The sequence below is a fragment of the Folsomia candida genome, unplaced genomic scaffold, assembly GCF_002217175.1.
Source record: "Folsomia candida strain VU population unplaced genomic scaffold, ASM221717v1 Fcan01_Sc001, whole genome shotgun sequence".
Lineage (NCBI taxonomy): Eukaryota > Metazoa > Arthropoda > Collembola > Entomobryomorpha > Isotomidae > Folsomia > Folsomia candida.
Window position 1 is genome coordinate 5,074,542 of NW_019091193.1, and position 14,352 is coordinate 5,088,893.

The 14,352-nt window shown below is 36.5% G+C and overlaps 2 protein-coding genes across 3 annotated transcripts; one reads left to right on the plus strand and one right to left on the minus strand.

Moving 5' to 3' along the window:
• Positions 1–6,117: 6,117 nt before the first annotated feature.
• Positions 6,118–9,737, minus strand: LOC110853441. Of its 2 annotated transcripts, none has more exons than XM_022101712.2 (10): positions 9,523–9,737; positions 9,336–9,407; positions 9,032–9,249; positions 8,618–8,962; positions 8,276–8,548; positions 7,917–8,177; positions 7,343–7,804; positions 7,058–7,268; positions 6,829–6,978; positions 6,118–6,756 (listed from the first exon to the last, which is right to left on the minus strand). In XM_022101712.2, exons 1-10 carry the CDS (start codon positions 9,602–9,604, stop codon positions 6,305–6,307), a joined length of 2,526 nt encoding a protein of 841 aa, XP_021957404.1. In that variant the 5' UTR covers positions 9,605–9,737; the 3' UTR covers positions 6,118–6,304. The 2 variants fall into 2 exon arrangements, with proteins under 2 accessions (XP_021957404.1, XP_035716470.1); XM_035860577.1 differs by having other exon boundaries at positions 9,032–9,245; positions 9,523–9,736.
• A 2,047-nt stretch (positions 9,738–11,784) lies between these two features.
• LOC110859258 (vitamin D3 hydroxylase-associated protein) lies at positions 11,785–14,286 on the plus strand. Its single transcript, XM_022108161.2, has 8 exons — positions 11,785–12,133; positions 12,210–12,473; positions 12,547–12,920; positions 12,990–13,078; positions 13,162–13,289; positions 13,352–13,790; positions 13,864–14,006; positions 14,085–14,286. The coding sequence occupies exons 1-8, from the start codon at positions 12,017–12,019 to the stop codon at positions 14,196–14,198; spliced, it is 1,668 nt and encodes a 555-aa protein (XP_021963853.1). The 5' UTR covers positions 11,785–12,016; the 3' UTR covers positions 14,199–14,286.
• Positions 14,287–14,352: the final 66 nt, after the last annotated feature.

Consider the following 14,352-nt stretch of genomic DNA (forward strand, 5'->3'; position numbering starts at 1 on the left):
TGAGACATTGCGTGAGGGGTAAGGTGAAACTCGTTGAATGGGATTAGCTCATACGGAGAGCGGGAATAAGGCCCGGAAACGAAAAATCGTAAAACTGGATATTGTGACTGGGTCAGTTGGACTAAAAATAAATTTAAATGTACGGTAATCGCATGTTTGTCCACAGTGAATGGTATATCTTGTATCAATTTGAATTCTAGCGGGGTCAAATGTGAGACGAGAATAAAGTACCGATTTTCTAAGCTGCGTGACGTCCGTTGTTTGTACCACCATCTGGAATACGGTTCATTTAAAGGGTCGAGTAAAAGACGCTCTTGAGTTTCTAGAAAGGCTTCGGTCTGGGCGGGATAGTATACCCGGTTTTCGAGAGAATGCCATACTGATGTCACGTGTTTTAATGAAATGATGGCAAAAATGCAAAAAATTCCTTTCGTTTTGGAAATATTGATCTGGATCGATCCGTTCAATTGTTTCTCAAAGTTTAGCCAAGATCTTTGTTCAACATGGTAACCTGGGTAGAATTGGCCGGGACTGGATTGTAAGTTCCAACCGGTTGTATTGTAGCCGGGCAGGTGCCGAATTGTGGCAGGATTTTCGAAGGGAGACAATGAGAGTGAATCGTAAACGATATGAACGTGACACGAAAAACTATCCTTTATTAGCTGATTTATTGTGGCTACAAGTAAATCGTCAGTTTGTGGCGTGGTTTGCTGAGGGGGGTAAATTAGCAAAAGTTGGAATATTGAGAAATTTAGGAGTCTCATTTCAACTGTTTGTAAAGCTTGTTGATTAAACGATAACTTGTAAATGAGAGAAATGTTAAACAGGACGCAAAATATGTCCTTCACAATGATAAGTATACATAAATATGTGTGTAGTGTATAACTGCTGTTCTTGCTACGTTCTAGCCATAAATGTGAATTTTTTGGGTTTTTAGTATACTGTAGTTGGCATCAATTTATTTCCATAATTGCTATGTTTCATATCACGCAAAGCCTTACGTACTTATTTATTCAGAATATATGTAATTTAATAGCATTCATAGTCCAACTCGAGCTTTCATTACGTAAAATTTGGGTTATCGTTATTTTGATGCATATTATATTATGCATATACACAGCATGAAATATGTTAACACATTTATTTATTTTTTGCCTACATATAAAGCTTGAATGCCAAAATAACTTCCTTCTGTTGACCGATGAAATCTGATTAAAAATCAAACTGCAACATGATAATTAAATAGGTTGATATAACCGAGAAAAAAGTAAGCATTGTAGATTTTCTTATTATGAAGAAATCTCCACACTTTACGCCAAACGGGTCGCATGCCCTCAGCCGGAATTTTAACAGTTTAAAATACTTCTTATCTTCCCTGCTTAACTCGGATAGGAACAAATCCTCTTTGGAATAAGCTAACCCCTTCGTCCAGGATTTCACGTACAGGATCGACTCATCATACACGGACCCCATCACGGGAAAAACGAGACACAAGATAACCATCAATGTAGCAAAGATAAATATATACATGAGTAAACTAAGTTTCGGAACGACACTCCAATACTGCAACGGCATAAACGCCATGATACACGAAATTCCAAGATATCCTCCAAACTGTGAGAAAACTGTCCATGCGAATATGGCATTTTCTTGATCCGTCAGTTCTCCCAGTTTCTTGAAATATTTCAAACTCTTGTCCAATCCGGAGAGAAATTCGGTAGAGCTAAGCTGGGTCTTATCAAATTTATTAGACTGAAATGAAATTATGTCCAGACAGCCGCCCACGGAACGGCAGAAGTTTAGAGATCCCACAATTAAGTGGACGCCCAAGGCCCAGGCGTAAATGTGGAAGATTGCCTGCGCCAGGAATGAGAGGACGATGAAGTACATCCGGTCGGCTTGGGTGGAGGGGAGGATGTTGTAAAGGAAGGCAGGAAATCCGGGTTCTCCAATATGCTTCATGGCCATGACGACGAGTCCGATAACCGTTAAGATAACAATCATTTGAACGCGGCGGGTAAATTTGCGCTTGTGTTGGAAACTTGAAAATGCGACGCGGTCGTTGTGGTACGATTCTGAGGATATAAAGTAATTCATCTTAATAAACTTGTAAATTCAAGAATGCGTACGGAAAATGGAGATAAATTTGATCAAAAATTCATCGCAGTATTAGTACCAGAATTACCATTTTTACCAATTCTGGTATATGTAGCTTTAAAGTTAAGCAGTGCTTGGCGTATACTGTACTTTTATGACGACAAAGCATTATTATGTTAGCTATTTAATTATGCAATTTATGCATATTTTTGAAAATTTCTCACGGTATATTTCCTTCTCCAAATCATTCGCTTGTGTCATCAGGGTGCAGATCTGTTCTCCATGAAACCAGTATTTCAGGCCTATAATTAACCCCAAGAAAGACGTTCCGGGCCATAACAGGAGACTGAAAAGTGTGACAGGAGACGAGTCAAGGATCCAGTATCGGATAAATTGAATTGTCTGAAACGTCGTGTGTGCTATCCAGAAGAAAAGGACAATTTTGTTTAGCCAGACGAACCCTCCCGATTTCTCCTTTCCTATTTCAGTCAAAATTTTCTCAGGCTTTGAAACAGCATTATTATTGGTAGATTGAACGGGATGTGTATTCAAGAATTTCAAGGAATATGGATAAATTCCCGAGTATTTAAAAAATCTAATGAGAGGGACATTTGTTTCGTAGGAAGTCGGAAAATGTTGAACTTTGTCCATTGTTAAAGGACATAAAATTCCGACTGAACTAAATTGACTGCGACAGCCTAACAAGAAAATAGACCAGACCGCATGGACTTTAATATTTGTATTAATTAGGAATATTTGGGAATAATTGGCAAATTAATTGGAAATTGTGAGTTTAGCAGCTTTTGTCTTATATGTGACACATTTATGTCACTATCTTAATGAAGTTGAGACGTCTAGGTATGTAGCAAGGCGTTGCTTTAGAAAATATATTAACCTCTTTCAATAGGCGTACTCACAACAACATTTGCATGGCTAGAATTGAGTATTCTTCACTTGCAAAGTTTGACCAAATTTGCAAGATTTCTCAATTTGTTTTACTGGAAACGCATGAAAACTTTGCTTTCACCCAGAAAATGGCATATTTTAGCACAACCCATATGCATATCGACATATGTCAATAGATGATGTTAACTTAACCCTGAACTGTGGCGCATAAATACTTTTACGTATGCGTGCACAATTTCAAAAAGCATATTGTTTTTTTTAATTGATCGAAGAAAGATGAAATTTGTGCATGCCGGAAAAACGGATACATAATAAATAATATGCAAATTCTTATATTGGTCTGGGGTCTCAAAATAGATAAAAGTAGGTGACCGAGTTAGTTGAAATGCGAAATAAAACATTGTCGTGAATACGCCTAATATTTATTATCGCACGAGCACATCAACGAGCATGCAACAAATGTGACATTATGTAATTAGCAAATGCATCACAGGGCTGCTGCCTGGATATGTAGTGTATGTATATGTATTTATTCTTAGGTGAGGCATAGTAACCATGACCACATGAAAACATGCATGGTTACGGCGAAGCCTTAGTATGCGAACAGACCCCCCCTCCCAAAATTCCAGTCAAGATTGTGGCAAAACGGCTAATCGTATCAAAATGGTGTAAAAGGCAATCGTGCAGACCTTGCTGGGTAGAGTATGTCCGTCAATTCGAGGGAGATGACAATCTAATTTTAACGCATTTAAAATCGATTTTAAACTTTCAAACGACTGGCAAATTCACTTTTACCATGCAATGATAGTGCGAGACCCTGATTTTCATGTGCAGAAATCTATAACGCGCCATTTAAAGCAAACCCGAGCGAAATCGGATAAAAAATTAAAAACTTTTCTTGGTGGTATCTGCAACCAGTTACTTATAACAGTCCTCCATTACTTATCATGCATACCTAAATACGAGGTTTCCATTAGTAACCAGCATAAGAGAAACAATTGAGACATGTACTGGCGTATGGAAATGTGTGCATCTGCATATGTGTATATCTAATATTTATCCACGTTCTTAACTCTGAGTCCACACCCACAGGAGAAACTATTTCGTACACTCTTAGAAATTCAATATTAAAATAATAACAACAGGTATTCAAGCACGATTCTAAAAACCTACAGTGCAGACTCCATATAGCCCGAGTCAGGGACAGAGTCCCTGACTCCTCCAGGGTCACTCTAGTTAAAATTTGCTCACTTTTAGCTTCATATCCTTTCATGAGAAGCCATTAGGTATGACCGTGCCGGATTTAATGTTTTCAAAGTAATTTCTAAAAATCGGTATGGGTCACCCCATAGGGTCGCTAAAGATAAGAATTTTACCAATTTCATGTCATATTCTTCTATAAAGACCCATTAGCAACCTCTCTACCAAATTTCAGCTTTTTATGACGATTTTGAAAAATCGGTATGGGTCACCCCCTAGGGTCCCTCAAGATGAAAATTTTTCCAACTTGAAGTCATTTTTATCTATTAGGAGCCATTAGCAACCTCTGTACCCAATTTCAGCCTTCTACGACAATTTTGAAACTTTGGTGCATAATACCCCACCTACCTAGATGACCCCCACTGCTCAACCACTTGACCGATTTCGCCCATCTTCGAACTCGTTTCCTAACTTTGTCCAAAATGCATATGATAAAAATTTCAAGTCAATCGGTTCAGCCGTTTTGGCTCTATCGTGCCGGACAGACGGACGGACGGACGGACGGACGGACGGACATGACGGTTCCATAAGCCCTGACTCGGGCTAAAAAATGGTATTGATAAGTAATACCATGTAGTACACTCTTAAACCCGGTGTTAATCGTCACCAAACGGTGTACATAATATACACCGTTTGTATGTACATATATAAGAATGTAATAGCTCAGTACTAAAGTTTTACTATATTGGTAGCAAATTTTGAATGACCGATATAATTTTAATACCACGCGGTAGCAACTTTAATACAGAAAACAATACCTGCCTGACTATACCAGATTATTCACACTTACATATAGGGGAATTAATCTAATATGCAACCCATCCGCACCCACAGATTATAATTAATTTGGTATTGAATGCAGCACCCTTTAATTTGGGAGGGACTCTTATTTGTAGGCTTAAAAACACAAAATAAATAAATTCTTAAAATAAACTAATTCTTAAAAAAAAGCTTAGGTGAGGCTTGCTTAAAAGAGGAAAACAAGTTGCTATCATCGTGTACTAAAATTATTTGACACATCAGTGTTTATCTAACGATTTAAAATTTTCGGTAAATATCCCAGTAAGTAATATGCATTAGGGACCATTTGCCTCACCGTGGGCCTGATTAATTGCTGGATACAAATATACATACCTTCTCGATGGTCATACATTAATATAAAAAATTTACAATAATTAACCTAATTAATTGATGCCAGTGATATCTCGATATTTCATAAATTTACGTAAATATACGGTATTTTATATTAGAAATGAAAGTACACTTAACAAATTTGATCATCAATCGATTAAGAATAACGAAATTCGATTACTCTTAATCAATGATAAGAACAAATTACTCAAAATTATGAGCGCACAGCAATATTAAATAGGCAGCAAAATTGGATTACTCAACCCCAATTACCAGGTTTTCTGAAGACCTCTTAAATCCCTAAATCTCCTATACTTGTCGTCGTATAAGTTGTGAACTTGGCAAAAAAAATGGAAAATCTCGGTAGACTAAATCCAGCATCGTTTTATATGAATTGCATTTACCTATGGATTGTATTTACGTAGTGAACACTAATACAGTTTAAAATTTATTTCAATTCCTTGTGTCACAAAACGGCCCACGGTGAGGCAAATGGTCCCTAAAATGCATATTATTTACTGGGATATTTACCGAAAATTTTAAATCGTTAGATAAACACTGATGTGTCAAATAATTTTAGTACACGATGATAACAACTTGTTTTCCTCTTTTAAGCAAGCCTCACCTAAGCTTTTTTTTAAGAATTAGTTTATTTTAAGAATTTATTTATATGAATATGTGTGCATGCATATAAATGTGCAAATTTAATTCCTGTCAATACTCTGTTAGTTTCATTTATGTATGTACATATCATTTATTTATTATTACTTCGTTTGACTTCTTCTATTTATGAAAATTACATATCTAATTCCGTTGGGAATGTATGGGTTACGTACATAATAGATACGTACCTGAGTAAGAAATGTATAAATTCAGTCATAAAACTATTCGACATAGTGACAATTTCAACCTAAGCTGTTTCATCCGACTTCAGTCTTTTGTTGGATTTTCTGCCGGGTTTCTTTACACGTTTCTCCAACACGTTTTTTAATTTAAATTTTGCATTTAAAATAGGGAGTCGATGTTCTCTGTGAAGCAATATATTCTGTACGGACATCGGAGTTAGAGAAGATCTTCTTCCACGGCCAAGAGATAAAAGTCGAGAGAATGCATCTGCGCCTCCTGTCGACGCAGGGATGGCAAGATATCTTATTGCTAATTTTGACAAAGTTGGGAAATTGGATTCGTTTTGTGCCCAAAATTCTAAGGGGTCCGAGTTGGGCTGTCTAGCTATTTGTAGATAGCGTTGCATCTCGTCAGCAGCTTCTTTATCCTCTGATTCGTAAAAACTCCCCAATATTTCAGTCACTGTGGTAGTTGTGGGCGTTTGAAGGCTTGCTGTACCAAATGATGCTGGTTGGACTGCAATAAAAGCGTATATGTATGTCAGTACGCAAATAAAATATGTTAGCATTCTGATCAACTTTATTTTACATGTAAAGGTGTCAAGTTTTTGCCGCTGGTCCAGCAATGCACTTAATACGACGACTGTGTCCGTCAGGCTTCCCTCAAATCGGGCTTTCAACCCGTCCAGTAATTGGGACTTCATGTATGTAAACAGATTGGTTGGAGTTTTTGCGATTTCTACGAAATAGATGCAAACATATACAACTTTAAGGCCGCAATACTTATTAAACAAAAATGGTAATTAAGCACAGCATACCATCATATGCAGTGACGACAGTATAGTAAATTAAGCTCGATGTGATTCCATCCCCTTGAAGCTGATTTATTGCATGAGAAATGGGTCTAAGAAGATTGCAAAGTTCTACAATGTTCTGTTTGGCCTCCACATTTGGCAACAATTTTTTCAGCTTTCTTGGACCGGTGCTTGCCTCGTGAATTAGGTTGCAAACCTCTTCATATGCATTATCCTAAAGACCAAATTAATTAACCAACTGCATAGTTTATACGATTCGTTTTAATAGGTACTTATTAATGAGCGTACCTGGGTCAGTCGTTCCGAAACATAGTACACGTAATTCCACCAAGAAAGAGCTGGTTTTAAAAGTACTTTGCCTAATACTTTTATTAATCGTTTTCGCCAGTGACTTGATCTCATGAAACATTTCACGATATTGCATACACAATTCAGAACATACTTCTCCCTTCCTTCATTTGCCAAGACATCCTTCACGACCAGTTGAAAGCGATGAGCAAAACAAGAAAACCGGAATTTTTCTCCAAGAGTGATATTTATGTTGCGGTCTGTGCCAGAGTCATCCATTATATCAAAGTCTAAGGTTTCGTCATCTTCTTCGTCTGAGCCATTGCTTATATCGGAAGAATCTTCTTCGATGTGCATTTCTGGTCTATCCGAAAAGCTATCCCCGTTTTGAATAGTTTCGTCCTTCTCATTAATGGATTCGTATACCATGTTGTTTTTACCATCAGTCACAAGATATCCAATCTATGGGATAAATTTAAAATGAAACTTAACGCTAAATAAATTTTAGTAATTATGTAAGTCGTATAATATAATTCCTTGCAACTTATTATTAACATTGCTAGTAACATTGTACCTGATTGATATCAATACCAAAAGTACTAAGAGATTTTTGAAATTTGTCCTCTATACTTTCTCCAGATGACTGGTCCATAAACTCCTCGGCTGCGAGTACTTTTGAAAGCAGGGTCCAACTTTTGGGATTTTCAACTGTTTGTATGTAGTGACACTTAATCCCAATTATTTTGTCACCTTGCTTAGTTGTGCAAATAACTGTAGTCACGTGCACATTATTCTCAAGGACATTCTTAAATGGGGTTTTAAAATTTGGTCTGATCTATTAAGGAAATAAATATATCACGAAATTTAAAATAAGTTAAATAATAGTAATGATGTACATAAAATAAAGTAATAATATAAAAACTAGAGGCTCACAGTAGTATTAACCGTGTTATTTAAGCGTCTGGCGAGTGTCACTCGGTCTGGTAGGATCAATCGTGGGTTAAGGTCGTGTATTAAATTTCTAAATCCCAACCCATTGATAAATGAATAGGGCAGGCCATCAACTGAAATCAGATCTTGCAAATTTGAATCAAACAAAGCTTGAATAGGGTCGGATTTTGAATATCCAGCTTGAGTGAAAGTAGACAATTCTGGAATGGCAGGATTCTCTTTTTTAGTCTCCAATACAACATCTTTATGAGACAACTATAACCAAGAATAAAATTAAAACCACGTCAAATTGTATGGCTAAATGACCTACAAAGTACAGCTTACTTGGAAATGCCGATTTCCATTGGTTTTGAAATTGTTTACGTCAAACGAGTAGAATTTACTACGACCCATTTCCGAGCATCGTTTGCAAGTTGCGAAGAATCTGTTGGACATTTTTTCATGACCGAGGTAGTTAAATTGGTTTTCGAATAAAAATTGAAATCGTGGAAAACTTTCGAATCCGGGTTGTTTAACAAGATTTTGTGAACCGGTAGCATCTTGGCCATCTTCAACGTAATTATCAAGTGGCTTGGAGAGAAGCGCCCGAACACTGTCTTGGGTTGTTTTCCTTTTTGACTTTATCCGTTGTTTCTCAGACTGATTGATATCGCTTTTTCTGGCCTTTTGCTAGTTGGACACAAATTAAAAATAAAATATGATACCAAAAAACTTTAATTAGAAATGATTGATACTTACATTATTTTTCTCTTGTGTAGAATGGCAGGTTGAAGGTGGTAAATAATCTGGATCGTAGTCTAGTTGAAAAGTATCTTCACTTTCAGTTTCAATCAAAAAATCGGTCTCCATTTCTTGTTCGAAGTTGACCTCAGACTTGATTGGGACCCCATTTGGAGGACTAGGAGCAGGATATTCGGCAGAGTCTGTGGCTTGTGGAAATGAAAGAGATTGTCTATCTGTCAAACAAATAAGTAAAACTAAATAAAATTGTTAAACCAAAATTATGACGCATATATTTGCACAATTTGCAATGTAAAATTACCTCGTCGCCGAGAATGTGAATTAATTTCTTCATATTCGTATTCGGGCGAAAGTGGGTCTTCCGAAGGAAAATCTGGAAAATAACAATGACTTTTCAAATTTATAATTACCAAAGCCATAACATTTAACTTCAGAATATTTATTTAGTCAATATTTCATCTTGAATAAAATGAGGAAATTTAATTTACCAAAGTTGATGCTTTCCGGAAAGTGTGTCCATTTCGCCAATTTTGAAACGATACTTTCCAAATACGCCATTCTGTCTCCCATGTCGAATTTTTATAGTTTTAAAATCAATTTTTGTAACAAAATATTTAATTAGCAGTTCAGTTGATAAAAAGTCCCGAAACTGTCAACTGTGAATGTCAATACGGCAAATTTTGACTCGCTCCACTTTCGTTGTCTCACTGACAAGCTCGGCTTCACAAAACGAGATATTTTTGTATGAAGAATTTTCATTCAAAAGTCACATTCATTTGATTTCTGAATTTCTATTCATATTCATTCATTTTCTTTCATGCATATTCACTCAGTTTTTCGCCCTTTCATCGAACAAATTTCTTAGTTTTTCTTTTGTGCATACATACATACATATACAGAGATTGTAGTAATTTATAGTTAGATATGTACCTATCTTATGATAATCATGACCATTCCGACTGAAAATATCGATTAACAGAAATCCTTAATATTAATATGTATTTTGTTTGAAATACGTACAGATATATAGGTTAGGTGTATGTGGGTATTATTCAGTGTTCCTTTTTGTGCTCACAATATTATTTTTATATGGGCATAGTGCATAAAAGTGATAAAATGCACATATGTAAATGCATAAAATACATGAAATGCAATTTTTGTAGGAAATTTCATATTTTGAAGAAATTTTATATTTTCCGTTGAAACAGTTTGTAAATCAAATCTGACTTTATGTGTCAAATAATCCTGTCGCATATCTCTATTGTATTTTTTCTTATGGTTAACAAATAAAGTTATTTCGTGAATAGTGTTATACAAAATTACAAATGATTCATTTTGTAGGTTTAATATTGTTGTGATGGGTGGACAATCATAATGCATGCACAGATATTTATAAATTCTATGAGCATGAATTGCCTATCTCTAACCATCCATCCCTGCATCTTAATTCATTATCATGTCACTCATTACGGATGTAACTAAATAAATTATCAATGAAAATAGTGTACTTTAGACCTGTTGAGGAAGAAAAAACGTTTAAAAACGTACACTTTTATGTCTGACACTGATAAAAAGTTATGTTAGTGCTTAATGGACTTTACCTGGATACGCAGACATTGGTAACTAATGAACTATACGTTGTACGTACGTACATACCAAAGGGAGGGCGGCCTGGTGGATACGAATTTGACCTTGAATAACCCCGGAACGGTTTGTCGTAGCGGGTCAAAATTTTGAACAGACGAGCATGTTATCCTCAGATAGTTGTGTGCAAAATTTCAGCCTTCTACTTTGAAAAATGCCTGCCCCACAGCCCCCAGAAGCTGAGACAGTCATTTCAAATAGTTCCAGAAAAAATCTCGCCCGTGTTTGCAAAAAATTTTATTTGAATATTCTGTTGAGGAATAGAAGTGAGCTATTGGTGACAATTGACGAAGAACTATTTTCCCTACAAGTTACTAATTGGGTTCGTAGAGCTTACTACACGACAAATGCCGAAAAAAAATTCAAGAAATTTGGTGCTTTTCAGTGAGGAGAACTTTTTTAAACAGTTGATGGTCGTGGGTGCAATGTCCTGTCGTGGTGTCCTCCCACTTATCAAAGTCCCCCAAAAAGTGAAGGAATCTTCGAAGTATTATGTGGACCTTGTACTGAAACCACTTTTAGAATACAATTTTCCTAATTTGCACGGTAAAATAATAATTAAGGTGATTTTTCATCATGACGGAGCGTCCTCCCAGACGGCAAAGTTGACCCAAGATTATGCAAATGACCTTGAACCTAGATTGGGGATAAAAATCATTTGGAATAGTGAAATACCTATACAATCCCCTGATATAAGTCAAATCGACTTGTTTGAGTTCGGATAGATGAAAAGAAAATCTTTCTGTGGGGACCGAATTTTTTAGACGGAGTTTGGAAAAAGTTGAAACGAGTGTCTCAACTTCTGGGGGCTGTGGGGGAGGCATTTTTGAAAGTAGAGAGTTGAATTTTTGCACACAACTATCTGAGGATAACATGCTCTTCTGTTCAAAATTTTGACCCGCTACGACAAACCGTTCCGGGGTTATTCAAGGCCAAATTCGTATCCACCAGGCTGCCCTCCCTTTAGTAATGAAATTATCCATTGTGTATAATCCAAGAGCTACTCCAACTAGTCACACTTTATCATGGACATATATATTTACATATTTACTAGTAATCATGTATGTATCAAACCATACATACATATTCAGCTGGCTTGAGTCATGATACAGCAAAAATTTGTCAGTTATTACCACGACCTTGTGTGATGTGCATGCATTTATTTTCAGTAGAAAATCCTCCCTTCAAAATATAATTCTGATTAAACTGGGTTTATGTGCACACTTATTCGAAGGTCGAAAGTAGTGTATTCATTTATTGGTCGATTAATCATTTTAACTTGAAATATTTCTTATTGCTGCAGTATTTATTTAGCATTAAATTCAAATCACGGTTATAATGAACCAAGTATCATTTCAAAACAAAAATGTGGAAAATGTACTCAAAATTGGGGGATGCATGGCTGTCTCCTTCCTTTCATATAGATACCTCTCAAAGTGGTATCACAATCTTCAGGTACGCATTGTTTTACTTTAATTTATTACTTTTATGTGTCAATCAATTCAAAATGACTTGTTCAACATAAATTTAGGAAAAACGCAGCATGGATAAAATTCGTAGCAAAAGGCAGAAAGAAAGAGAGGCAGAGTTTTCTCTAGTTCGAGCAAATTACCAATCTACCTTAAAAGAGAAAACTAAATACAAGGAAATTATCTCCCTGAGTTTGCCGCAATTACATAAAAAGCTCTCGGCACGGGAACTTTCGTCTGAAGACGTACTTCGAGCATTCATCTGGAAATCAATGTCAGTTCAGGACGAATTTAATTGTATTACCGAGTTTATTCCTGAAGCAATGGTGAGTATTTAAAATTATCTGATGACTTACAATTTCTAGTTTGATTCCTAGCACTAATTTTATTAATAAACAGGATAAAGCACACGAGCTGGATAGCTTGGAGGGTGTGCGAGGTCCTCTACATGGATTACCATTTTGTGTGAAGGAAGACACCGCAATTGCAACCTATGACTGCAGTATGGGCTGCACCCGGCGATTATACCGGCCCGAAGAGGAAACTGCAGTTATTGTCCAATGTCTTGAAAAGTTGGGTGCAATCCCTTTTTGTAGGACGAATCTGCCCCAAACTTGCATTTCGTTTGGAAGCTGTAACCCAATATTTGGGAAGACAGTGAATCCATTAAATACAAAGGTGGGTCCGGGTGGATCCAGTAGCGGTACGGGCTGTCTTGTTGCGGCGGGTGGCGCACCGTTCGGAACCGGAAGTGATACCGGGGGTTCGTTAAGGTTTGCAACATTTTATTTGGCGTGACACCAATCTGCATAATATTCATAATATAATAATTCATGTGTTAGATCACCGGCACATTTTTGCGGTCTTTCAACTTTGAAGCCCACTTCGACCAGGATAAGCAGACGAGGGTGTACGAAATGCTGCGATATGTGTCAGTTCTTTAATTGTCTTAATGATGTATTTTCAATATGATTAAGATCATTCAGAGAAATTTTATATTACGTATATGTATAGTGCCAGGAATTCCGGGAATTTTGACAAAAACTGTTGAAGATCAAGTCATAGTTTTCCAGCCTTTGATGGAGAATTTCTTGCAAAATGCTATGGACCCATCCGTAGCTCCAATTGCGTGGAATGATTTAGTAAAACAATAATATTTTACGCTCTTTAGTTTCCCAATTGAGATTGTTTTATCACTTTTAAGATGTTCAAATCCAATGATGAACTTCGGATTGGGTACTTTCTCGAGCTACCAATGTTTCCTCCAGTTGGAGATACTAAACGTGCCGTTTTAGAAGCAAAATCCTTCCTCGAATCGAATGGACATACTCTCGTACCTTTCGACCTGCCTGTCGACGTGGGAAACACCTTCCTAAAACTTCCATTTGATTCAAACATAAAACAACGATTTCACGACTTGCTCAACAATGATGAAATTGCAGACTGCATTAAAAATGAGGTGGACTCCTGCAACCGGGCTGATGGGTGGGGAATTTGTTCACGAACAAAAACAGCACCAGTTATTCCGACAAGGGAAGAATTAGTGCATATATTTTTGGACAAGATGAACAAAGCTGAGATTGATGCCATAATTTGTCCGGTATTGCCATTCCCTGCTGTCCAGGATGTGCAATTGTATCCCGGTAATTTCCAAATTTTATGAAACTTAATAAGTTGAATTTGATTACTGAGATAATGGGATTCAATTTTGTGCAGGAATTGTGGGATACACGATAATGTGGAATTTACTGGACTTTCCTGCCGGAGTTGTGAAAGTTTCGAAAGAGCGTGGGTTCGAGTGGAAAACATCCGTAGATAGTATGAACGTTTCTCATGAGATAAAACGAAACTTATTAAAGGTATGAAATTTTAAATACTGATATTTACCTTAAGTTTGGGAATGCAAATGATAATTTTTACTTCGTAAAATTCCCCAGAATTTGTGTGCCAGTGCCGGCATGCCAATTGGGGTTCAAGTAGTTGGGAAACCATTTCAGGAAGAAATGGTTCTTAAAGTGATGATGGAGTTGGATGAAATCAATAATCCTTAATAATTAATAGTAAGTCTGAATACATATGGGAATGTAAAATTGTGTGCTGAAATAAAATATTGAAGTGTGTTCTTTGTTTCGTCTTATATATTTGAAATTATATTGAATTTAGGGACAGTTAGGGATAGTTACATACAATTAGTTATGTTTCGTT

Coding starts and splice junctions, on each gene's coding strand:
- LOC110853441 (XM_022101712.2), bottom strand. CDS start 9,604: ATGGGAGACAGAATGGCGTATTTGGAAAGTATCGTTTCAAAATTGGCG. Junction 7,805..7,916: donor TTGGTATTGATATCAATCAG/GTACAATGTTAC, acceptor TTTATCCCATAG/ATTGGATATCTTGTGACTGA. Junction 6,979..7,057: donor TGTCGTCACTGCATATGATG/GTATGCTGTGCT, acceptor TCTATTTCGTAG/AAATCGCAAAAACTCCAACC.
- LOC110859258 (XM_022108161.2), top strand. CDS start 12,017: ATGAACCAAGTATCATTTCAAAACAAAAATGTGGAAAATGTACTCAAA. Junction 12,921..12,989: donor GATACCGGGGGTTCGTTAAG/GTTTGCAACATT, acceptor TTCATGTGTTAG/ATCACCGGCACATTTTTGCG. Junction 13,079..13,161: donor TACGAAATGCTGCGATATGT/GTCAGTTCTTTA, acceptor GTATATGTATAG/TGCCAGGAATTCCGGGAATT.